This window comes from Mobula hypostoma, chromosome 20 (genome assembly GCF_963921235.1).
Source record: "Mobula hypostoma chromosome 20, sMobHyp1.1, whole genome shotgun sequence".
Lineage (NCBI taxonomy): Eukaryota > Metazoa > Chordata > Chondrichthyes > Myliobatiformes > Myliobatidae > Mobula > Mobula hypostoma.
Genome location: NC_086116.1, coordinates 62,656,496 through 62,683,622, shown reverse-complemented (window position 1 = coordinate 62,683,622; position 27,127 = coordinate 62,656,496). Strand labels below are relative to the sequence as shown.

General features: G+C 39.9%; 1 protein-coding gene across 7 annotated transcripts in view; it reads left to right on the top strand.

Annotated features, from left to right (window-relative positions):
• The window catches only part of mkln1 (muskelin 1, intracellular mediator containing kelch motifs), a 186,064-nt gene extending 159,938 nt beyond the window's left edge, over positions 1-26,126 (top strand). For 4 of the 7 annotated variants that reach the window (XM_063073055.1, XM_063073054.1, XM_063073059.1 and 1 more), the window contains 3 exons: positions 5,635-5,737; positions 16,208-16,262; positions 19,433-26,126. In XM_063073055.1, the coding sequence (XP_062929125.1) occupies positions 5,635-5,737; positions 16,208-16,262; positions 19,433-19,554 (280 nt within the window). In that variant the 3' untranslated portion in view covers positions 19,555-26,126. The other 3 variants (XM_063073058.1, XM_063073057.1, XM_063073056.1) reach the window with 3 other exon arrangements.
• The last annotated feature ends 1,001 nt before the right edge of the window (positions 26,127-27,127 follow it).

Genomic DNA, 27,127 nt, shown 5'->3' with positions numbered 1-27,127 from the left:
CTCTCACATTCAGCAGTACTAATAGGAATAACTTGTGAACAGCTCAGTAATGGGCGTAAATCTTGGGGGATGCGGCGTCCACGATCCTCCACATAATCTCTAAAGGCATTTATTACAGAGGAAGAAGAAAGCTTAAACCTCTTACAGAGAGATGATGTTGCAGCTTCTCCATAATTAGGCAATATTTCAGCAGGCCAGTTATCTTTTTATCAAGGACACCCATTTCATTTAGCAGGGATTTATACATACTTTGGGGTTTGGAAGTTTGAGAACCTTTCAAGGATGTTGCCGTGAACATACGGTGCTACAAATTGTTTATAAGACTAGTAAGAAACTGTAGATAATTAATGGAGACAATTTTTGTTGTTCCTTGTCAAGGTAATTTCTCCAAACTTCCCCTTTTCAACTGCCTCTTGAGCTTCTAGAGTTTTTGTACCAGGTTGCTCTTTCAGTCCATGCAGTGATCTTAAGCTCCGTTAGATTAGTTTGTCTGTATAAACAACTGTAGTAGTGTATTTTTGTAAACACTGACAGTAAACCAAGTTCATGCAACATGTCATACATTAGAGCTAAGTCCAATAGAAACTGTTCTGAAGAGAGTCTTTTCAACAGACCTTCATAGGTTTTTCTGTCACTCCCAGATCTTGTTTCATCCTTCATTGCTTTTTCAAAATGAAAACACAGTGCTTCATAATTTTGCCTCTGCTGAAACGGTTCGAAATGAGCCAGCTACCCACCTGGTGCCCAGAACACGGCCTGTTTTGCAAATTTGTTGTTCTAGTTGAGAGGCATTTTCAGACAGTTCCTTTTGATTTAGAGGTATACTATAAACAGAGTACAACTTGTCCATAAATGATTGAAAATGATTTATTCCATGAACTTCTCTCACCAAATCACCTACTGCAAATTCTAATATGTGATTAAGACGGTTCCAAATTATCACATCAGGGTAATGTTCCTTGAGAATTGTAGCAACACCAGATTTGACACCAAGCATTATGCTTGCCCCATCACTAGCAAATGCTACAAGGTTGTGTTTCAACTAGTCATCAAACCCATGGTTATTGAGACAGTTCAATAGATGCTTAGCAGTAGTTACAGCTTTCTGATCAGGCAGTTCTATTAGATCTGAAAACATAAAATGGGGATCCCCTTCCTTATCACTTTCACATTTCAAATAAACTATTAGGGTGGTCTTAATGCTCAGGCTTGTGATTCATCAAGGAGAACAGAAAATTTGCCATTTATCAGCTTGAAATGCTGGCAAATTTTCTTTTTCATATTAATGGCTATGTGATTAATTATCTCTGTAGCACTAGTGCGGGAATCCAGTCCAATTCCAATGTCAATACCATTTTTTTTTGAAGTTCCAATAAGCCAAAGTGATCAGGGTATGGTCTGTCATTCTGAGCTAAATAATATGCAGAACGAAAAATTGAACAAGTTGCCTTTAGATGCGAAGCATTCATGGTGTCTCATAATTTTCCAAGAGAATCTTCACTAGCTATATTTTCAACACTTAGAGCAGCAATGTGAGCTTTTGATAGTTTGTGATCAACAATTTTTTTTTGAGAGACTTCAAGCGTGTACTTCGATCGGCTCCATAATAGGATACTTGGTACATCTGCCATTCCTTTGACAGCCTCAAACTCTTAGAAGTGACAAGTGTCAGATTGCTTTTGTTTGCACATACTTTACACCCAAGTTTATCATCCTTGGAGTCTAACCAGGGATAACTTTCCTTCTTTTTCTAACCACATTTCTTCAGTCCAAACATCTGAACAGGGATACAAGCCTGATTTCGAAAGACCGTTAGTTTCAGAACTGCATTTGAACCCAGTTAGAAAATTTGAACTAGAAACATGCGAAACACAGCTTTTGTCACTTTTACTGTTATCAGTCTCTTGTACGTTACTCTTGTTATACTCAGCTTGTTTACGAAAGAAAGAAGTTAAAATTGTTTGCTTAGAAGCCTTAGGGTTGTTAGTGAGAAAAATTTACTTTTGTATTAGCAAGTAATCCACAGACCACCACAGATGTAGCCTCACTAAGTGCTTTTTTCACACATAATTTTGCTATCAACAGGGATATGCTTTCTGTGACATGTCCTCTAGCCACACACTTGATGCTTTCTCAGTCTTTGCAAGCACTTTATTACGAACCAGAGAGACCATTTTTGCCGTTGTAGGGGTAGCACTAACATTTCCAGGAATTTCAGCTTCTTTCTACTTTATTGTGCGAATGCTCGATTCGTTCTTACCTACCTTACGGCCCACTTCGGCAAGCGACGTGCCACGTTTCAAAAGATCTAAGATTTTTATTTTCTCGGCAAACAATGCTCAAACAACGAGTGCTGGGCAGAGACTGAGGATCTGTGAAATGGCGGGAGGCTGCAGCAGGGTATGCTAGGACAACAGGTCGAGTGAGGAGGAATTTCACAAATACCTAAATTTAAAAAAACAGTCACAGCTCCAGGATTTCACCAAAAACAATCAAATATCTTAATGTTATTAGTGGTATTTTCCCCACCAGCCACCACCCCCTCTCCCCGACCCCCGCTTCCGTAAAATTCCTTCTACTTAATATGCGGCTGCTGTTAAATTCCCCGCTTGTTTATTTTCTCTTTCAATATTTTTATTAGCTTCTACTTAAAAGAATAGAGTACAAGAAGATGTATATTATAAATCAAAGAAAAGATAAAATAATACCAAATACATTGTATTAGAATCACACTTGCAATCACTTGCCCCTATATTCATGTAAATTCAATTAAATCGTAATGTTAAATTGTAAATTAAATTAAAGTTAATAACTTTATTATACAGAAAAAAAATCTAAACCCACTACCAAGATCAAAGCTGTTTGGTAAAGAAAGAAAAAAGAAAAAAAATCCTTATCATAAAGTGAAATATGTTATTAGCCACCATCTGTACTTTAACAGCAAGGTAAAGGTTTTGAAAATAGTTCAAAAATGGTCCCCATAGTGTTTGACAAGATTCAGAAATCGAATAACGGATCTTCTCTAAATTTAATCATGACATAACATCGCATAACCATTGAGTGTGAGTAGGACCACTTGTTTATTTTGACTTTTATTTTTACAGAGGTGCCAGAGCAGTAGCTCTGGCAGCAATTCACTCCTGGAAAAGGCCGAGTTCACTCAACCTATTCTCATAAGGCATGCTCTCCAATCCAGGCAACGTCCTTGTAAATCTCCTGTGCACCCTTTCTATAGTTTCCACAGCCTTCCTGTAGTGAGGTGACCAGAACTGAGCACAGTACTCCAAGTGGTGTCTGACCAGGGTCTTATAAAGCTGTAACATTACCTCTCAGTTCTTAAACTCAATCCCACTGTTGATGAAGGCCAATGCACTGTATGCCTTCTTAACCACAAAGTTAACCTGCACAGTAGCTTTGAGTCCTATGGATGCAGACCCCAAGATTCCGCTGATCCTCCACACTGCCAAGAGTCTTACCATTAATACTATATTCTGCCATCATGTTTGACCTACCAAAATTAATTACCTCACATTTAGCTGAGTTGAACTCCATGTGCCACTTCTCAGCCCAATTTTGCATCCTATCAGTGTCCCGCTGTAACCTCTGACAGCCCTCCACACGATCCAGAACACCCCCAACCTTTGTGTCATCAGCAAATTTACTAACCCATCTCTCTACTTCCTCATCCAGTTCATTTATAAAAATTATGAAGAGAAGGGGTCCCAGAAAAGATCCCTGAGGCACACCACTGGTCACCAATTTATGCTTCCATGTTTTTGCCTGATAGCTTCATATTTCCCCTTACTCCAGTTAAACACTTTCCTGACTTGTCTGTTCCTATCTCACTCCAATACTATGGTAAAGGAGACAGAGTTGTGATCACTATCTCCAAAATGCTCTCCCACTGAGAGACCTGACACCTGACCAGGTTCGTTTCCCAATACCAGATCAAGTACAGCCTCTCCTCTTTTAAGCTTATCTACATATTGTGTCAGAAAACCTTCCTGAACACACCTAACAAACTCCACCCCATTTAAACTCCTTGCTCTAGGGAGGTGCCAGTCAGTATTTGAGAAATTAAAATCTCCCACCACAACAACCCTGTTATTATTACACCTTTCCAGAATCTGTCTCCCTATCTGTCCCTCGATGTCCCTGTTACTGTTGGATGGTCTATTTAAAAAAAAGACCCAGTAGAATTATTGACTCCTTCCTGTTTCTAACTTCCACCCACAGAACTAACAGAATATATTGAAAGGATGGTTTCAGATTAGCCTATTTTTGAAATAAGCATAATCTGAAGTCATTTGATAAGCTGAAGATTTTAACCATGATCAAAAGTTTATTTTACTTCTGCTTTCCTATTCAATTATATCCACTCTCATCACCAATTTGCTCTTTAATTTATTCTTGGCTGAAGTTTTGCATGTAGCTACAGAGCTCCCAAAACTATAACAGGTGTGTTATTTTTCATTCCAGGGTGGTTATTTGATTATAATGTCGGGAGGTCAAATGGGTCCACACACAGATCTAGCCGTGATTGAATATCCCCTTTCCCAGGTTTTCTGTTTGATATTATCTGATCAATGTGTCAGAAATGAACATTGGTAATAGTATAAAATGGGATAATATATTTGCAGTTTGTATTGGCTGCTGAGAAATACTGCAAAAACTGATTTTAATAAATTTCAGGTAGTAGACTGGATTTTTTTCCTGTTGAATTTTTTAATTGCATTGCAAGGTGGAACTTTTACAGTGAGTCATCCTGATCCTTTGGCATGTTTTTGCAGGCAATCCCTAATTAAGCTGGTAGGTGATGTCCGGGGAGTTCTGGGTGTATAATTTTGTAGAAGACCACAAGGAGTAGTGAAACCAATTAATAGTTCTTCCAGTGGCCACACATTTTAATTCCACATCCCATTCCTATTCTGATATGTCTGTCCACGGCCTCCTCTACTGTAAAGATGAAGCCACACTCAGGTTGGAGGAAGAACACCTTATATTCCGTCTGGGTAGCCTCCAACCTGATGGCATGAACATTGACTTCTCTAACTTCCGCTAATGCCCCACCTCCCCCTCTTACTCCATCCGTTATTTATTTATATACACACATTCATTCTTTCTCTCTCTCTCCTTTTTCTCCCTCTGACTATACCCCTTGCCCATCCTCTGGGTTTCTCTTCCCCCCCCCTTTTCCTTCTCCCTGGGCCTCCTGTCCCATGATCCTCTCGTATCCCTTTTGCCAATCACCTGTCCAGCTCTCGGCTCTATCCCTCCCCCTCCTGTCTTCTCCTATCATTTTGGATCTCCCCCTCCCCCTCCCACTTTCAAATCTCTTACTCACTCTTCCTTCAGTTAGTCCTGACGAAGGGTCTCGGCCTGAAACGTCGACTGTACCTCTTCCTAGAGATGCTGCCTGGCCTGCTGTGTTCACCAGCAACTTTGATGTGTGTTGCTAATAGTTCTTCCGCACCCTTTTCCCCATTCTGCTCCGAAAGGAGTAACAGGCGCCCTTTCTAGATTTTGCTGTCACAAGTGAGCTTGTTCCTTGGCTTTAGAAATTGTTTCATTAATGTGATATGACTTGCCATCTTGTGCTTGTTCTTTATTTGCTGCACTTTCGATTTTTTATAGATTTGAGGAGAAAGCGCGAGCAGATCCTTTAAATGCTTTGAAATACTTACAGAATGATTTGTATGTTACTGTGGATCACTCTGATCCAGAAGAAACTAAAGAGGTAGGACCACCCACTTTCTACCACTTCTCTCATCTTCTCTCATTGCTGTTGCTCACTTCTTGACCAATCAGTGGAAATTAACACATGAAGTCTGTTTTAACTTGAGCATTTGTCACTGAGTTTGTGCATGTGAGTAAAGAACACATTTAGAAGTGCAGAGTTAATGTGAATTTATGAATGAAAAATCATTGATGTACCAAAGTTCTTTCAGTGTAACTTGGAAAACAGGTAAGGTGGGAAAACAATGGATATATATTTAAATTATTAGAAGGCTCATTAAAAAGGTGCCATTTGCGATGATCGACAAATTATGCACACATGGAATTGGAAGTTAAACGTAGGCATGGATTGAGAATTGATAATGGGATAAAGAGCAAAGACTGGGAATGTGGACAGGATATGATTAGTGAGGTGCCATTGGGGTCATTGCTTGGGTGCTAGCTATTTACAATCTCTGTTAAGTTTGCTTCAGAGTACCAAATCAAGGATGCCAAGACATTCCAAGTGAGTAGGTGTTACATAGCAGATTGAATGTAATGTGGAGAAAATGTCAACATCCACTTTGGAGCAGAAAAGAGCAGCAAAGGTATGTTGAGTAGTGAGGGACAAGATATGCTGATGTTCAGTCCTTCTGTTCGTTTGAATAAAGATGACTGCATTTCTGGGCTTTAAGGGAATTAAAGGAAATTGAGGTAGAAAGTCAGTTTGATATTGCTGAATGATGCAGCAGACTTGGAGGTGCACGGCCTATTCTTTCTTATATTCCTCACTTCCTTGTTAGTTACACAAAATAGATCTAAGATTGCAATTGTATTTGATCTTTGTCAGATTTCTGCTCTTTAACATCTGGCACGTGCATTTTTTAATTAGTTACACTGATTTTTGTTTGATACTGTCTTGGTGCTTTTGTTAAGTGAGCCTATGTTTAGTGTGTGTGCAGCTTAGACCTAATGCTCAGTGCAGTACTTCACTAATAGAGTAGAATTAGTTCCCCTTAAAACCAAGGGTGGGGTTGAGGTGAATAAGGGCAAAAAGTGGCCAAAGTTAGAGGATGTGTCCCACTTCGGCAACTTACTGCTTTAATATTTTGTGTGTAAGGTTAGTATTTGAGCCTACTATGGCTGCTTAGTGGAAGTGTTTTAGAACGTAGAGCAGCACAGTACAGGCCCTTCAGCCCACAATGTTGTGCTGACCTTTTAATATACTCCAAGATTAATATATTATATTAAATATATAATATATTATAATAAATATATTTATTATAATATATTATATAAATAAATAGTGGATAGCTTCTGTGTGTTTAAGAAGTTATTATTGTCGGTCCATATTCCCTTTTGTGGTTCAGTATTCAGTGGCCTTTCTGTTAAATGAAGCACATAGGAACCATTTTATTTCATTATTTATGAAACTTTCTGATGATACTGCAGTTGACAGCTGGCTGAAAAGTTGCATTTATAGTTGGCAAATAGAATTTATTTAAAATTTGTCGCAACTAGGTGTATAATGTTATTAGTTTCAGTTTCTAACTTCTGTCTTGTGGGGGATGAGGCAACATTGAAAAGTGGGTCTAACCAATGAAAGAATTTTTGGTTTTTAGAGTGGAGAATGATATAAATTGTGGATTTTGCAGGCCTTAGACCAAAGGAAACATCCTTTGCACATGCACTTCATCAAAGCCTTTCACCATTCAATAGGTTTTAATGAAGTCACCCCTCTTTCTTCTACATTCGAAGAAGGAAGTCTGAGAGCGGGAATGCAGAGGAAGACATTTTTGAAATTTTCGTTTTTTTTTTCTCCATCGGCGTTCAGAGAGGCGGGACTGCGCAGGCGTGTGACGTCGAGCAGTGCAGCGCGGCAGATTTAAAAGGGCAGAAATCCTGCTTTGGGTTTGATTCGAAGAAGGAAGTCTGAGAGTCGGAGCGTGAGTGCGGAGGAAGACATTTTTGAAATTTTCGGTTTTTTTTCTCCATCGGCGTTCAGAGAGGCGGGACTGCGCAGGCGTGTGATGTCGGGCAGTGCAGTGTGGCAGATTTAAAAGGAACCGAGCCTCATACAGCGGGCAGCGGAGTTTGCGGGCAGCGGAGTGAGCCGGGAGCAGAGTGAAGGCTTAAGGACTTCGGCTCACCGGGCTTAGGCGGAAACGGGTGAGGCGAGGAAGGTTTGGCATTCATTTTCTGTTGTTATTTGAGGAGAGGGGCAGTATGAGTGTGAGGGCAGTTTGCTGTTCTCGGTGTTGGATGTGGGAGGCCCTGGAGTCTCCAAGCCTCCCGGACGTCCACATCTGCGCCAGGTGCATCGAGATGCAGCTCCTAAGGGACCGCGTTACGGAACTGGAGCTGCAGCTCGATGACCTTCGTCTGGTCAGGGAGAGTGAGGAGTTGATAGAGAGGAGTTATAGGCAGGTGTTCACACCGGGGCCAAGGGAGGCAGACAAGTGGGTCATGGTTAGGAGGGGGAAGGGGAAGAGTCAGGTAATAGAGAGTACCCCGGTGGCTGTGCCCCTTAACAATAGGTACTCCTGTTTGAGTACTGTTGGGGGGGACAGTTTACCTGGGAGAAGCGACAGTGGCCATGCCTCCGGCACAGAGTCCGGCCCTGCAGCTCAGAAGGGTAGGGAAAGGAAGAGGAGGGCAGTTGTGATAGGGGACTCGATAGTAAGGGGGTCAGATAGGCGATTCTGTGGACGCAGTCCAGAGACCCGGATGGTAGTTTGCCTCCCTGGTGCCAGGGTCCAGGATATCTCTGATCGTGCCCAAGATATCCTGAAGTGGGAGGGTGAGGAGCCAGAGGTCGTGGTACATATAGGTACCAATGACATAGGTTGGAAAAGGGAAGAGGTCCTGAAAGGAGAATATAGGGAGCTAGGAAGGGAGTTGAGAAAAAGGACCGCAAAGGTAGTAATCTCGGGATTACTGCCTGTGCTACGTGACAGTGAGAGTAGGAATGCGATGAGGTGGAGGATAAATGCGTGGCTGAAGGATTGGAGCAGGAGGCAGGGATTCAAGTTTTTGGATCATTGGGACCTCTTTTGGCGCAGGCGTGACCTGTACAGAAAGGACGGGTTACACTTGAATCCTAGGGGGACCAATATCCTGGCAGGGAGATTAGCGAGGGCTACTGAGGTGACTTTAAACTAGAATGGTTGGCGGGTGGGAATCAAATTAAAGAGGCTTGGCGAGAGGAGGTTAGTTCACAACAGGGGGATGGGAACCAGTGCAGAGAGACAGAGGGGTGTAAAGTCAGGGTAGAAGCAAAAAGTAGTAAGGAGAAAAGTAAAAGTGGCAGGCCGACAAATCCAGGGCAAGCATTAAAAAGGGCCACTTTTCAACATAATTGTATAAGGGCTAAGAGAGTTGTAAAAGAGTGCCTGAAGGCTTTGTGTGTCAGTGCCAGGAGCATTCGTAACAAGGTGGATGAATTGAAAGTGCAGATTGTTATTAATGATTATGATATAGTTGGGATCACAGAGACATGGCTCCAGGGTGACCAAGGATGGGAGCTCAACGTTCAGGGATATTCAATATTCAGGAGGGATAGACATGAAAGAAAAGGAGGTGGGGTGGTGTTGCTGGTTAAAGAGGAGATTAAAGCAATAGAAAGGAAGGACATAAGCCGGGAAGATGTGGAATCGATATGGGTAGAGCTGCATAACACTAAGGGGCAGAAAACGCTGGTGGGAGTTGTGTACAGGCCACCTAACAGTAGTAGTGAGGTCGGAGATGGTATTAAACAGGAAATTAAAAATGTGTGCAATAAAGGAACAGCAGTTATAATGGGTGACTTCAATCTACATGTAGATTGGGTGAACCAAATTGGTAAAGGTGCTGAGGAAGAGGATTTCTTGGAATGTATGCAGGATGGTTTTTTGAACCAACATGTCGAGGAACCAACTAGAGAGCAGGCTATTCTAGACTGGGTTTTGAGCAATGAGGAAGGATTAATTAGCAACCTTGTCGTGAGAGGCCCCTTGGGTAAGAGTGACCATAATATGGTGGAATTCTTCATTAAGATGGAGAGTGACATAGTTAATTCAGAAACAAAGGTTCTGAACTTAAAGAGGAGTAACTTTGAAGGTATGAGATGTGAATTAGCTAAGATAGACTGGCAAATGACACTTAAAGGATTGACGGTGGATATGCAATGGCAAGCATTTAAAGATTGCATGGGTGAACTCCAACAATTGTTCATCCCAGTTTGGCAAAAGAATAAATCAAGGAAGGTAGTGCACCGTGGCTGACAAGAGAAATTAGGGATAGTATCAATTCCAAAGAAGAAGCATACAAATTAGCCAGAAAAAGTGGCTCACCTGAGGACTGGGAGAAATTCAGAGTTCAGCAGAGGAGGACAAAGGGCTTAATTAGGAAGGGAAAAAAAGATTATGAGAGAAAACTGGCAGGGAACATAAAAACTGACTGTAAAAGCTTTTATAGATATGTAAAAAGGAAAAGACTGGTAAAGACAAATGTAGGTCCCCTACAGACAGAAAGAGGTGAATTGATTATGGGGAGCAAGGACATGGCAGACCAATTGAATAATTACTTTGGTTCTGTCTTCACTAAGGAGGACATAAATAATCTTCCAGAAATAGTAGGGGACAGAGGGTCCAGTGAGATGGAGGAACTGAGCGAAATACTTGTTAGTAGGGAAGTGGTGTTCGGTAAATTGAAGGGATTAAAGGCAGATAAATCCCCAGGGCCAGATGGTCTGCATCCCAGAGTGCTTAAGGAAGTAGCCCAAGAAATAGTGGATGCATTAGTGATCATTTTTCAAAACTCGTTAGATTCTGGACTAGTTCCTGAGGATTGGAGGGTGGCTAATGTAACCCCACTTTTTAAAAAAGGAGAGAGAGAGAAACCGGGGAATTATAGACCGGTTAGCCTAACGTCGGTGGTGGGGAAACTGCTGGAGTCGGTTATCAAAGATGTGATAACAGCACATTTGGAAAGTGGTGAAATGATCGGACAAAGTCAGCATGGATTTGTGAAAGGAAAATCATGTCTGATGAATCTCATAGAATTTTTTGAGGATGTAACTAGTAGAGTGGATAGGGGAGAACCAGTGGATATGGTATATTTGGCTTTTCAAAAGGCTTTTGACAAGGTCCCACACAGGAGATTAGTGTGCAAACTTAAAGCACACGGTATTGGGGGTATGGTATTGATGTGGATAGAGAATTGGTTAGCAGACAGGAAGCAAAGAGTGGGAATAAACGGGACCTTTTCAGAATGGCAGGCAGTGACTAGTGGGGTACCGCAAGGCTCAATGCTGGGACCCCAGTTGTTTACAATATATATTAATGACTTGGATGAGGGAATTAAATGCAGCATCTCCAAGTTTGCGGATGACACGAAGCTGGGCGGCAGTGTCAGCTGTGAGGAGGATGCTAAGAGGATGCAGGGTGACTTGGATAGGTTGGGTGAGTGGGCAAATTCATGGCAGATGCAATTTAATGTGGATAAATGTGAAGTTATCCACTTTGGTGGCAAAAATAGGAAAACAGATTATTATCTGAATGGTGGCCGATTAGGAAAAGGGGAGGTGCAACGAGACCTGGGTGTCATTATACACCAGTCATTGAAAGTGGGCATGCAGGTACAGCAGGCGGTGAAAAAGGCGAATGGTATGCTGGCATTTATAGCGAGAGGATTCGAGTACAGGAGCAGGGAGGTACTACTGCAGTTGTACAAGGCCTTGGTGAGACCACACCTGGAGTATTGTGTGCAGTTTTGGTCCCCTAATCTGAGGAAAGACATCCTTGCCATAGAGGGAGTACAAGGAAGGTTCACCAGATTGATTCCTGGGATGGCAGGACTTTCACATGAAGAAAGACTGGATGAACTAGGCTTGTACTCGTTGGAATTTAGAAGATTGAGGGGGGATCTGATTGAAACGTATAAAATCCTAAAGGGATTGGACAGGCTAGATGCAGAAAGATTGTTCCCGATGTTGGGGAAGTCCAGAACGAGGGGTCACGGTTTGAGGATAAAGGCAAAGCCTTTTAGGACTGAGATTAGGAAAAACTTCTTCACACAGAGAGTGGTGAATCTGTGGAATTCTCTGCCACAGGAAACAGTTGAGGCCAGTTCATTGGCTATATTTAAGAGGGAGTTAGATATGGCCCTTGTGGCTAGGGGGATCGGGGGTATGGAGGGAAGGCTGGTGCAGGGTTCTGAGTTGGATGATCAGCCATGATCATAATAAATGGTGGTGCATGCTCGAAGGGCCGAATGGCCTACTCCACCTATTTTCTATGTTTTCTATTCCAGTGAATACAAGCCCAGAGGCATCAAACTCTCTTCATATGACAAGCTACTTAATCCTGCTCATACCTTTGAACCTCCTTTCAACCTTCTCCAGTTTCAGCACATCCTTTCAAAGATGAGAGGCCCAGAACTGCACACAATACTCCAGATGAGGCCCTCACCAGTGCTTAAGTCTGAACATTACATTCTTGCTTTTATATTCTAGTTCTTTTGAAATTAATGGTATCATCACATTTATTTGTCTCCCTCATTACAGATTCAACCTGCAAATTAACCTTTAGGGAATCCTGCACAAGGACTCTCCAATAATTTTACACCTCAGTTTTTTGTATTTTCTCTCCATTTAGAAAATAGTCAAGCCTTTCATTTCGTCTACCATAGTATATTGCCATACACTTCCCAAGTCATCCCTACAATTGCCAAGATCCTTTTCCATAGTGCATACTGTAGCAAAGTATTCATTAAGTACCTCTGCTATCTCCTCCGATTCCGTACACACATTTCCACTGTCACACTTGATTGGTCGTATTCTCTCACGTCTTATCCTATTGCTCTTCACATACTTGTAGAATGCCTTGGGGTTTTATTTAATCCTGCCCACCAAGGCCTTCTCATGGACCCTTCAGGCTCTCCAATTTTCATTCTTAAGCTCCTTCCTGATCTTCTGGATCTCTATCATTACCTTGTGTTTTTGAATCTTTTTGTCAGTTTTTCTTTTCTTCTTGACTAGATTTTCAACAGCCTTTGTACACGGTTCCTGTATCCTACCATCCTTTCATGTCTTATTGCAACGTACCTATGTAGCAAATATCCCTGAACATTTGCCACATTTCTGCCATACGTTTCCCTGAGAACATCTGTTCCCAATTTATGCTTCCAAGTTCCTGCCTGATAGCTTCATATCTCCCCTTATTCCAATTAAACGCTTCCCTAACTTGTCTGTTCGAATCCCTCTCCAATGCTATGGCAAAGAAGATAGAGTTGTGATCACTCTCTCCAAAATGCTCTCCCACTGAGACACATGACACCCGACACCAGGTTCATTTCCCAATACCAGATCAAGAGCAGCCTCTCCTCTTGTAGGCTTATCTACATATTGTGTCAGGAAACCTTCCTGAACACACCTAATAAACTCCATCCCGTTTAAACACCTTGCTCCAGGGAGATGCCAATCAATATTTGGGAAATTAAAGTCTCCCACCACGACCGCCCTGTTTATTATTACACCTTTCCAGAATCTATCTGCCTATTTGCTCCTCGATGTCCCTGTTACTAATGGATGGTCTATAAAAAAAAACCCAGTAGAGTTATTGACCCCTTCCTTTTCCTAACTTCCACACAGAAACTCAGTAGACAATCCTTCCATTACTTCCTCCTTTTCTGCAGCTGTGACACTATCTCTGATTGGCAGTACTGTGCCCCCCACCTCTTTTGCCTCCCTCTCTGTCCTTTCTGAAACATTTAAAGCCTGGCACTCGAAGTAACCATTCCTGCTCCAGAGCCATCCAAGTCTCTGTGATGGCCACAACATCACAGCTCTAAGTACTGATCCACGCTCTGAGCTCATCCATCCACTTTGTTCATGATGCTTCTTGCATTGAAAAAGACACATTTCAAACCATTGGTCTGAACCATATCCCTTGTCTATCACCTGCCTATCCTCCCTCTCACACTGTTTCCAAGCTTTCTTTATTTGTGAGCCAACCACCCCTTCCTTCGTCTCTTCAGTTCGGTTCCCACCCCCCCCAGCAATTCAAGTTTAAACTCTCCCCAATAGCCTCAGCAAACCTCCCTGCCAGGATATTGGTCCCCCTCGGATTCCACTGCAACCCATCCTTTTTGTCCCAAGAGAGGTCCCAATGATCCAGAAATCTGAATCCTTGCCTCCTGCTCCAATCCCTCAGCCACGCATTTATCCTTCACCTCACTCTATTCCTCTACTCACTGTCATGTGGCACAGACAGTGATTCTGAGATTACTACCCTTGAGGTCCTGCTTCTCAACTTCCTTCCTAACTCCCTGTAGTCTGTTTTCAGGACCTCCTTACTGTTCCTACCTATGTCGTTGGTACCAATATGTACCACGACCTCTGGCTGTTCACCTTCCCACTTCAAGATATTGTGGACGCAATCAGAAACATCCCGGACCCTGGCACCTGGGAGGCAAACTACCATCCATGTTTATTTCCTGAGTCCACAGGATCGTCTGTCTGACCCCCTACCTATAGAGTCCTCTATTACTACTGCCTTCTTCCTTTCCCTACCCTTACTGTACATTCCCAAACCAAAAGCCGTGGATGAACTAGGAGATTCGTCATCTGCTGAAGGCTAGATCTGTGGCATTCATGTGGCAACCCAGACCTGTACCAGAAAACCAGGTATGATTTGCGGAGGGCTATTTCAAGGTTGAAGAGGCAATTTTGAACGAGGTTGGAGGCGATATTGGATGCACAGCAACTCTGGCAGGGTCAGCAAGACATTACTTCCTACAAAGCGAAACCCAATAGTATGAATGACAGCAATGCTTCACTACTAGATGAACTCAGGCCTTCTACGCACGCTTTGAAAGGGAGAACACAACTACAGCTGTGAAGATCCCTGCTGCACCTGATGACCCTGTGATCTCTGTCTTGGAGGCCGATGTTAGGCTGTCTTTAAAGAGTGTGAACCCTCGCAAGGTGGAAGGTCCTGATGGAGTACCTGGTAAGGCTCTGAAAACCTGTGCCAACCAACTAGCAGGAGTATTCAGGGACATTTTCAACCTCTCACTGCCATGGGCGGAAGTTCCCACTTGCTTCAAAAAGGCAACAATTATACCAGTGCCTAAGAAGAATAATGTGGCTGCCTTAATGACCATCTCCTGGTAGCACTCACATCGACAGTGATGAAGTGCTTTGAGAGGTTGGTCATGACTAGATTGAACTCCTGCCTCAGCAAGGACCTGGACTCATTGCAATTTGCTTATCGCCACAGTAGGTCAACAGCAGATGTAATCTCAATGGCTCTCCACACGGCTTTAGACCACCTGGACAACACAAACACCTATGTCAGGATGCTGTTCATTGATTACAGCTCAGCATTTAATACCATTATTCCCACATACCTGATTGAGAAGTTGCAGAACCTGGGCCTCTGTACCTCCCTCTGCAATTGGATTCTCGACTTCCTCACCGGAAGATCACAATCTATGTGGATTGGGGATAACTTATCCTCCTTGCTGGCGATCAACACTGGCGCACCTCAGGAGTGTGTGCTCAGTCCTCTGCTCTACTCTCTATATACTCATGACTGTGTGGCTAGGCATAGCTCAAATACCATGTACAAATTTGCTGACAATACAACCATTATTGGTATAATCTCAGCTGGTGACGAGAGGGCATACAGGAGTGAGATATGCCAGCTAGTGGAGTGGTGCCACAGCAACAACCTGGCACTCAACGTCAGTAAGACGAAAGAGCTGATTGTGCACTTCAGGAAGGGAAAGACAAAGGAACACATACCAATCCTCAGAGAGGGATCAGAAGTGGAGAGAGTGAGCAGTTTCAATTCCTGGGTGTCAAGATCTCTGAGGATCTAACCTGGTCCCAACATATCGATACAGTTATAAAGAAGGTGGCTATACTTTATTAGGAGTTTGAAGAGATTTGGCATGTTAACAAATACACTCAAAAACTTCTTTAGTTTAACTGTGGAGAGCGTTCTGACAGGCTGCGTCACTGTCTGGTATGGAGGGGCCACTGGACAGGACTGAAAGAAGCTGCAGAAGCTTGTAAATCTAGTCGGCTCCAACTTGGATACTAGCCTGCAAAGCACCCAGGATATCTTCAAGGAACAGTGTCTCAGAAAGGCAGCGTCCATTATTAAGGACCCTCAGCACCCAGGGCATGCTCTTTTCTCACTGTTACCATCAGGTGGCCACTTTTGCTTCCCCAGGTAGGCCCCCCCCGCACCCCCCGTACTCAAATAGGAGTACTTAGGGTTAAGGGCGACAGCCACAGGGGTACTCTCTAGTATCTGTCTTTCTCCTTTACATGATATGCTTAAGAACTTTAATCCCTTTTTTGAAACCAGCTGAAACTGTATTATTCCAGAATAGAATTGGTGATCCCATAGGTTTCCATTTATTGCCAGTTTTTTAATATATGGGTATTTTAACAATTACTGCTATTGCATCAATATATTAATTTATTACTTCTATTCCCAAGTTTCAGTTATTGGCTCAAGCACTCTTCAGATCTGGTTCAGACTTCATCCCATTGGGTAAGTTTTCTGAAAAACTTTATTGCTGTATATACACCGTTGATCTATTTTGTGTAGAATATTTTTATAATTTAGGTGCATGGTGACAATATGTAATCTATGAGTATGTTGTATTTGTATGTAGGTTTCAGTGAATGCTGGTTGAATGTAAATGAAAATCAAAAAGTGCAGAAGCTGACACTCTGAATTAAAAATAAAATGCTGGGAACCACTTGGCAGGTCAGATACAATTGGATGAAAGAGAAACAGCTAACATTTTAGGTTGAAGACCCTTTAGAGCCGGGCTGGATAAGTATATTACTGGGCAGAAAACAATGGATGAAGATAGGTTTATATGAAATACTGTGAAAAGGAAGATCACCATAGTATAAATACAAACCCCATTTCCAGAAAAGTTGGGATATTTTCCAAAATGCAATAAAAACAAAAATCTGTGATATGTTAATTCCCGTGAACCTTTATTTAACTGACAAAAGTACAAAGAAAAGATTTTCAATAGTTACTGACCAACTTAATTGTATTTTGTAAATATACACAAATTTAGAATTTGATGGCTGCAACACACTCAACAAAAGTTGGGACAGAGTTAAAATAAGATTGAAAAGCGCACAGAATATTCAAGTAATACTGGTTTGAAAGACTCCACATTAAGCAGGCTAATTGGTAGCAGGTGAGGTATCATGACTGGGTATGAAAGTAGCGTCCATCAAAGGCTCAGTCTTTGCAAGCAAGGATGGGTCCTGGCTCACCCCTTTGTGCCAAAATTCATGAGAGACTTGTTAGTCAGTTCAAAAGGAACATTTCTCAATGCAAGATTGCAGAGAATTTAGGTCTTTCAACATCTACAGTACATAATATTGTGAAAAGATTCAGAGAATTCAGAGACATCTCAGTGCGTAAAGGGCAAGGTCAGAAACCACTGTTGAATGCGCGTGATCTTCGAGCCCTCAGGCGGCACTGCCTAAGAAACCGTCATGCTACTGTGACAACTATAGCCACCTGGGCTCGGGAGTACTTCAGAAAACCATTGTCACTCAACACAGTCCGTCGCTGCATCCAGAAATGCAACTTGAAACTGTATTACTCAAGGAGGAAGCCATACGTCAACTCTATGCAGAAACGCTGGCGAGTTCTCTGGGCCCGAGCTCATCTCAGATGGATCAAAGGACTGTGGAACCGTGTGCTGTGGTCAGATGAGTCCACATTTCAGCTAGTTTTCAGAAAAAACGGGCGTCGAGTTCTCCGTGCCAAAGATGAAAACGACCATCCAGATTGTTATCAGCGAAAGGTGCAAAAGCCAGCATCTGTGATGGTATGGGGGTGCATCATTGCCCACGGCATGGGTGAGTTGCATGTATGTGAAGATACCATTGACTCTGAGGCATATATTAGGATTTTAGAGAGACATATGTTGTCACCAAGGCGACGTCTCTTCCTGGGATGTCCATGCTTATTTCAGCAGGACAATGCCAGACCACATTCTGCGCGGGTTACAACAGCCTGGCTTTGTAGACACAGAGTGCGTGTGCTTGACTGGCATGCTGCCAGTCCAGATCTATCTCCTATTGAAAATGTATGGCACATCATGAAGAGGAGAATCAGACAACGGAGACCATGGACTGTTGAGTAGCTGAAGTCTTATATCAAGCAAGAATGGACAAAATTTCCAATTGCAAATCTACTACAATTAGTATCCTCAGTTCCAAAACGATTAAAAAATGTTATTAAAAGGAAAGGTGATGTAACACAATGGTAAACATGCCTCTGTCCCAACTTTTGTTGAGTATGTTGCAGCCATCAAATTCTAAATTCTTGTATGTTTACAAAATACAATTAAGTTGGTCAGTAAAACTATTGAAAATCTTTTCTTTGTACTTTTTCAGTTAAATAAAGGTTCACGTGAATTAACATATCACAGATTTTTGTTTTTATTGCAGTTTGGAAAATATCCCAACTTTTCTGGAAATGGGGTTTGTAGGTTAGTTAGCAATTTATCTAGTTTCCAAACAGTGTTGAATCTATTTCTAGAATCAGAAAACCCACCTGTGGGAGTCCCATCCCAGGGTTTTGACAGATCCTCCCCGGTTGAAATGACTGCCCCACTCTCCTCGCCTGACACATGCTTATGATTTCAACTGCTCACATACTTTCTTTGCATGTGATCTCATCTTGACCTTTTAATGAACTGTAGTGACGCAGATAGGGTGTTGCCCACGTTTTTTGGAAAGAGTGAATGTTATCAGACTGTCAATAGTTGTTCTTGGCCGTTTCTTGCATTCATTACGTTGCATTGTTACTCTATGATGGACCTGCTTTTTTTCTCCAATTTTCCACGTTTTATAATATTTACAGAATTATGAATGCATAATATTCCCAAAGAATTATAGTTGGCATGCAGGGACATATTTTCAAATTGGAATACTGCTGTTTCAGGAATGTTCTGCTTCATAGAGCAGTCTCATAACTGAGATGTAACGGTCTTGAGCTCTGAATTCAGAAAATCTAAAATTAGTAACAATGATGTAAGTATTCAGCAAATTGTGTGGCATATATTAAGAGGCAAAATAAAATAAATAATTTGAATGTTTTTCCTCTTATTGATTTTGACAAAAGATTACATTAATCCATTGCGTTAAGAGATTTTAATGCAATATTGGAATTAGGTTGTGGCACAAGATCCCTTCACCAGGCTTTGGAGCTTGAAGGAATTTAATTAAAAGATGAAAAGCTTTCAAAGAATTTTTTTGCTATGCTGTGGACTTCTAATTTGTACTTTTTATAGAACAAGTAAAGGACATGGATTCCACTTAGCTAATTAGCAGCTTCGTTAAGAGATCCAGCTAATTATTTTACTGTAGTTTATTTCAGGTGTAGAATTTAAGTTTTTTCTAAAACTGCTCCTGTAAAGTTTTTAAATGGGAATTCTTTTTTTGAATAAATCTTTTAATTGTTGGAGTCAGAAAATAAAGAGTGTGCATGGCACAAAGATCTGTTAAAAACAAGTTTGATATTGTCTTAGTATGTTTTTAATATGACCCATGTTGTCCCTTTTTTTGTTTTGTTTCTGTTTAGTGTTATATTTTGTTGCTCTTAAGTAATTATCTCTTGAGTTTGAAATTTCACAACATTGCTCTGGTATTGATGTGTTTTTTAAAAAAATCTCCCAACAGGTTTTTTAGATGTCGATCAGAATTATGCCCAGAGGACTCTGTTGTTTGATACACTGGTAAACTTCTTTCCTGACAGCATGACACCTCCAAAAGGCAATCTGGTTGACCTCATCACACTGTAGCTCCGTAGTATTTGCTGGATACTGGCTGAAGAAGAAGTCAATCACAGATCTAATCTCCTGTTTTATACTCGCTAGATTGGATTATGGTTTTGGCTGGCAAAGGTGTTTTATGTAACACACCTCCACCTTTCTAGTCTTTGATTTGTGTCCAGTTTCAGTGGTGTTTTCATGCCACCTTCTAAAAACTGGGTTGGAACAGATGCTGGCTATGTAAATATGGGTTTGCTTCCCATATGTGTTAAGTCATTTGCCTTGGTAAATATTTAAAACTATTTTGAGATTAAATAATAAATCCTGCCATGTGACTGTCCATATAAACACACAGTTGGAACTCTTAATGTCTAGCCTGATTCTTGGAGTGATACTGTAGTGATCTCAACTGATTTTCACAGCAGCATTTTTGTCTATGTTCATGTAAGTTTATCAATCCAACATCAAGGTGTTGTTGTAATGTCAGATCTGATTCTCTTTGCCCTTTACAGCAATATTAATAATGCTTCAGAATTGTAGCTTTGCTTTTTACTTTGAATAAATCTCAGTACTGTGCATCATGTTCCCTGTGGGGCTGCTGACTCTGGAATTCTGGGAAGGCAGAGAATAATTTAGTTGCTTTTTGACGTCAGAATAACTCCCTTCTACTGTCTATTTTAGTTTGCACTTTGAAGTTCCTGTTCCATTTACAAAGGAATTAACTTTATTCTCCCTATTTTGCTGCCTTTGTTTGTGTAGTCAAACAAAAATATTCGGCTTTCAAAATGGCTGTTGTTAAACAGGCTGGTTTAAAGGTGTGAAAGACCCAGTATAGCCTTTTTCTCTTGTCAAGAGATTATTGTTAAGCAATTGCTTACAAAAGTAATAGTCGTAAGCACTTCTCCCTTTCTGTTGTAGCTAGTGAAGAGTATGATGCACAGTTGCCAGTTTCCAAAGAATTACCTGGCGTGAGTTCAGTTTTGCTGTGAAAGAAGCGCCTTTTTTTTTGCAATTTATTAATATTTACCTCTTGTGATATAGGCTGCTGAAAAATGCGTGGCATTAAACAATTTCCTCTGGAAATGAGATATGTTCACAAAAAGGCGGTTACGAAAAGGAAATGCTTTGCTGTAGAAATCCAGTGATAAAAAAGTATTTCCACTACAACAGATTCAGTGCTGTCCATTTTTACTAAATTAGAAGAGCGCTAGGTGTTCCCTTCAAAATAATTACAAAATCTCACATGTTGAATAATATGTAAAACATTTGCATTATGTTGATCATTGTTGGTTCATCTGGATTCTTAATTTGTTGCCTTCATACCCCTTTCTTGTAGTTGACATCTAATTTTGTTTGTCCAGTTATTTCTTGCACATTGTGTTTGTTCTCAGTCTTTTTTTCATGACATCAGGCATAATGAATAAAGTTTAGTCATTTGTTACCACATCAGGTTGTGAAATATGTAAAACTGATGCTTTGAAGCAAATCGTGCTTTCGGAAAAAAAATCCAGCTCAGCTACCAAAGATTGATTGCAATGCTGTGTGGGAATGGGAACCTTGTCACAATACTTTGATTTTTGATAGCTTCTCAGATAAACCATTTAAAATCTTTTATGCCTTCAGGAATCTTATCCCATGATTATAGAAGTTGTTTTGCACCAAGGAAAGTTTCTGAAATGTACAACTTTGTACAATGATTATCTACATATTTGTAATATTTTTGCCTTTTCATTACATTTACTTTTCAATTTCTCACATGGAAATAGCCAAGGTGAAAAGCAATCTTTGTTAATTGACAATGGCTTTCTTGAAGGTTTTTGCTTGCAAATGTTCTTGATCATGGTACTTGACCTCAGTGTTTGGATTGTTGTCTGTATGCTGCTGGTGTTCTAGACTACGTTGAGGTAAAACACTTTCATTCTGAGGTAAAAGATTGTTGTACATTTTTTTCCTCCCACAGTTTCAATGAAATACTTAATTGGGTTAGGAGTGTATCAATGAAACTGACTAACTGAATGAAGACTTTTTGCATTATGGTTGCACTTGCCTCTGACAAACATCTTGTGCCATGTAAAAATCTGATTTCCTCCTATAGATTGGAAGGCTGTTAGCGAGTCTTAATTTTCTTGACATGGTTGCTTTCGGTTGATTTTGCAGATAAGAAATTTGTTAAGAAATAGGTTCTTGAATCTCAGCCTGAACATATGTCTGGTCTAAGATTGTAGTTTTAGCAGTGTTGAAAGTTAAGTTAAAAGAAAAGCTTCCAACACTATCATGGTTTCAGTTGTAAGACAATCTGTAGGCAAGCCTTTTGCTTAATTAAGGTTTTCTCCCAGCTTGTACAATACAGTTGTTTCTTCTACCCATCAATATCCTTCCTTTCCTATCAGATACAGTGCGTTAGTTCAGCCTTGCACCTTCTTCACTGAGCAATCCTCATTAAGATTTCTTGGCAATTTAACAATCATTTTAACCAAAGCATATTATCACTGATAATTTTGTTTTGGTTAACCTGACCTCAATGTCCCTTGCCAAAGGCTAATCATAATTAGAACATTTATACATAATATTGATGGAAATACCAACAGGAAGAAACATTCACTTAATGCAGTTGTTTCTGTTCAAAGCACTAAGAGTTACACTGGTAACTAAGCAAAGTGATAAAATATTGCCGACTTTTCTGATTACATAATCTTTTAAGTGATTTGGTTTAAATCTTCTGTGTACACTATTTTGCCACTAAGTTCATGGAAGTATCCTACAACTCAAATGTTTGTTACTTTCCCAAACTCTTTCATTACTATTAATCAGTTGTTAATGTTGGAAAACACTGTTTTATTGTGTTTAGAAAACTGAGTGTGGGGGTGAGGATTGGGAATGAAAATGTCACAGCAAAGCCTTAATGATCAGTACCAAAATCACTGGTTTTAACCAAAGAGATTATAAAGGTCTTGTTGGATAGTTGTGGCTTCATCAGACGAAAATAAGTTTAAAGTTGTGCATGTTCTATGAAAAATTAGAGTTGTCTCAAATTGTTCCACAGTGAGATTGGAACAGCATGTTACGAGTTGGCTAAAGTTAAGTTTTACTTGAAAGGAATGTTTGACTGTACCTCTTCCTGGAGATGCTGCCTGGCCTGCTGCATTCACCAGCAACTTTGATGTGTGTTGCTCAGCGCACAGGACTAGTTGGCCACCATCTAACAGATAAATGCTGATTAAGGCATCTGAGTTGAAACCAAAGCATTCAATGGATCTTTTGCGCTATATATATATATATATATGGCAAACTGTTATTTTATATTAAATTTCCAATATTGTATTTATCTGCTGTGTTTTCCTTTATCTACATATTGTGAATTTAGTGCTTGTACAGTCCATGAGGCTAACAATTGTCTGATATAAAGGTAGAAGTTTCATTGAAGCTTCTGATAATTAACTTGGCAGGCATTGCATTCCTGTTACTGCTCTGCAATATAGTTTTTTTGTCTAGTGACCTAAGAGGTTACATGACAATATTTAAAGTATTTGATTTGATTTAGACTGTATTTAAGGCTAGCAGCTTGCAGCTATTTTTTATTACTTTCTGCCTCAATCAATTTTTCATGTCGTTGATGTTTTAATTATCTAGCTGAAAGAAATTAGCAGAATTTGTCAATTGTTTTGTGAGGGTAAAGGGTAATTAATTCGGTTTTATAAAATTCTCTTTCATTGGAGGAAAAGGCACTTATGCATAGGTAAGTTTTTGCAAATGAAATTCCTTGACCTGGCTTGGCTCCTCAGTGTTTCCAAATGCTGTTAGCTTGAATTTTCTTTTGTAGAAAGGATTACAGCCTACATATACAACTGAATGTATTGTTCCTTTAAAGGTTATTAAAAACAATGTTCAGAGACAAACCATCATTTGTATTTGCTGGAAATCATTTGCACTTGATGCCTATAAGGGGCATTGCTTCAGGAGTCAGTTATAGAATTTTGTGAACACCCAAGAGAAATATTAGATTCAATAAGATGTCCAATTTTAAATTTCATAAGCATTTATACTAAATTTAAACATTTAAATTAACCGGCCTAGAGTTATAAAAATTCTGTTTCTGGGTGAAAAAATTGCTGCCTTTATAATTGGGGGACTACTAAATTGTTAGCTAAAATTCACTTGTTCATACCAAGTTCAGTAGCTGACCAATAGATGTAGAAATTTATTTTGCTCTGTCTGATTGAACACAGTTTGATATTTATTGTGCTGTTTTCTATGACTTTTTTCTTGTCATTACTTTGAAATATTGAGCGCAACCTAGTTAGCATTGCACTATCACGGCCATTATTTCTCCTTTGTTGCCCACTCAATGCCTAGTGTTCTATGCCTCTGTGACTCACTGTAAATATGCTTAGCTGTCAACACTATAGCTGTGTTAACTGATATTTATTCTGCCTACTTTGCTGTTTGCAATTGTCTATCTTTTAAGTAGGCAAAAAAGATAAAATGTAATACATTTTGGGAGGGTTTCAAAAGATAATATGCCCATGTTGTGCTTTTTTAAAACTAAGCATTTAAATGAGGCAATCCATTTTTTTTTGTTCTTGATCTGTAAATTTCCTTGAAACCTCAAAGAAAATATATTTGCATAATATAGACCCATTCTTTGACCCCAAGCCATTGCAGGACTAAATGTTTTCCCTGAACTGTAATCCCAGATTTCATTCCTTCAATAGGGAAGAGTCATTCTGTTTTTTAAATCAAATCTGCTGAAATGGTGATGTGAAACCAAAATAAGTTACTGTAGCTCTTGCTCTGGCAGTGTGGATTTGGAAGACAAAAAATAAATACAGCAGACAAACTTACTTTGGTTGTAAATTAATTCTGTCTAGGCTTCGCCTTTTGTCAGCTCTGATATTGCATGTAGAAAAGCTTGAAATTCACTTAGTGCAGACCTGAGGAGCAATAAACTGGTTATTAGTTTAGTCCAAAATTTAAATGTTAGCTCATATGCAACATACTGAAACAATTAACTCCCCATTTTTCTAAAGGACTAGAGCGAAGCAAGTTAGTAGAGGGCAGATATTGGCCTATTTTAAGCGAAATGCTCCAATGGAAATCTGGTCGAATCAATATTCTCTAAAGTGAGTTCCTGCTTTTTAGTTTAAAGTGGACTTCTTCAGCACATTGAAATAAACCAAGTTTCAGTACTTCATTTTGTAAAATAAAAGCACTGAATTTTAAGGATTCATTGAACCTGAAATAGATGAAAAGCAAGAAAACTAAAGCCTAGTCAGGACTGAAATGATGCTTTGTTGAAGAGAATTTAGATGACTTTAATTCCAGTTCCCAACTGTTGATCTGATCAAGGGGCCTTTAAAAAGAAATTGCTATTGCCAAGTTCAGAAGAGAAAACTATTGGAACAAAATTGTATTTACAAAAGGTGAATTATTAAGCTTTAAAAATAACCAAGTGGTGTTAAGTAATTTACAGATCTGTCTATTTGGATAAGTCTTCAATAATGTAAAGATATTATATATCCTGTAGAGTCCTGAAATTCCTTCTAAATTATTTGCATTTAGAATGTTCAGGCCTGATTTTCATAAGAAAACTGCAGTGCTGTATGTTCTCAATGGATTATATTCATTTTTGATTCCATTTAAAAAGAAATTTCTTTTGTGAGAGTCATCAGTCGAAGCCTGGAAAATGAGTTGGGAAGGAATGTGTTCAGTACAAAAATGGTCAGTTGTAATTAAGTATTTAATTGCATTGCTGTAACAAGTGCCAGTAGTCAAAGTTGCACAATTACCCATGCAAAATATTCCTCTTTGCCATAATATTGAAGTGTTTATTGGGCACTGCCGGTGAATTAAGTGTGTTGGAAGGCAAGCGTCTTTGTATTTCTAAATATGTCTTGTAGTATTTGTTGGTGTTGCTGTTTCAACTATTCTTGGCACAATAGTTTTTCATCTTCATCAGTACGTACGCAACAGGGTTTTAATTGATGGAAAAATCCATTGCTGTTTCTGGCAGCTATCTGCCTATAAAATCCAAAATGTGAAAAAGGAAGCACAATCAAGGCATTTCAGTTCCTAGTAATCACTCTGCTCAGCTTGATATCAATATCACATTAATATTCCCTGACCGCTCAATTGACAATAAAATTGTTGGCAATTTTTTTTGATAGCTACCAAGTTGACAAATGTGGGTGTGATAGCTGAAATCAAAATAATGTACAGTAGGACAGTTTTTTTAAAATCTGCTTTGACCAGACTTTGTATACAAAATGCTGTTGCTGTCTCGTGCACATCAACATTGAAAGAAGTTGTTTTCATTAGAGCTTCAGTCCAGTGATACTAGATAATTTCCATTGTTTGATCTCAATATTTCTCTTTGACCTGAGGATGAAATCCCAAAGCATGCTACTGCTTGTTTAATTTCTCCCTCTTTCATGTTATTAAAGCACACAAAAGGCCAGAAAAAAAAATAAAACCAAGCATATTGATCAAAGAAAATAAACTCTGAACATTGGACACTAGCAGCAGAAATACAGAATGCATTACTAAATGTTTTGATTACAAACTCTGCATTGCTGAAAGGGCTGTACCCAAGTCTTACCTTGTTTTTCTTCTTAAACTTTAATGGAATCCACGTGTAATCAACTGGGTATAATTGATGTACAGAAAAAAATCATAAATGCACCATTTAAAGATCCGCTCTTATGTTTATGCAATTGATTAAAACCACTTCATTGTATTTTACAAGACAATTATCTTTAACTGTTCCTGGCAGGTAAATGCAATTCCACTGAGACCAAAGGTACCAAATTCCCTTCCAGATACCCTGGTTGATGCATTGGGTATTGTACATCTCTGTAATCCGCCAAATTTGTGCGCTGTTTTTAATGTAGCAAGGTTTTGCAGATCATTTCAGAGACTAAACATGCAGTGATTACGTAATGCATGATGTAATTCCCTGTTTAGCCAATTGCATTTTCTGGAAATTTGCCTTTGCTCAGACTTAGTAAATAATTTATATTTTCCCTTAATATTGTCCCCTATCTTCTTTCCAATGTGCACATAACTTTTGTATTAAGTTACAAAGTGAATTTGTTGTAGGTTAATAATTCCACCTTTTCTTGTTATCTTTGATAATCGTAAGACCTGATGGTCTGTTACCATTATTCAATATTTTATTAGCAAGGTTGAATGTAAATGATTTGAAGACCATAAAACATGGGAGCAGATTTAGGCCATTCAACCATCAGGTCCACTCTGCCATTCCATCATGGCTGATTTATTATTATTCTCAACCCATTCTCCTGCCTTCTCCCTGTCTAAATATTCTTGATCTCTACAGCTATCCATGGCAATGAATTCCACAGATTCACCACCCTTTGACTGAAGACCTTCCTCCACATCTCTGTTTTAGATAGTCACCCCTCTATTCTGAGGTTGTGCCTCTGGTCCTAGACTCACCCACTATAGGAAATATCCTCTTCACATCCACTCTATCTAGGCCTTTCTGTACTCGATGGGTTTCAATGAGATCCCCCCTCAATCTTCTAAACGCGAGCGAGTACAGGCCCAGAGCCATCATTCTCATTTGTTAACCCTTTCATTTCAC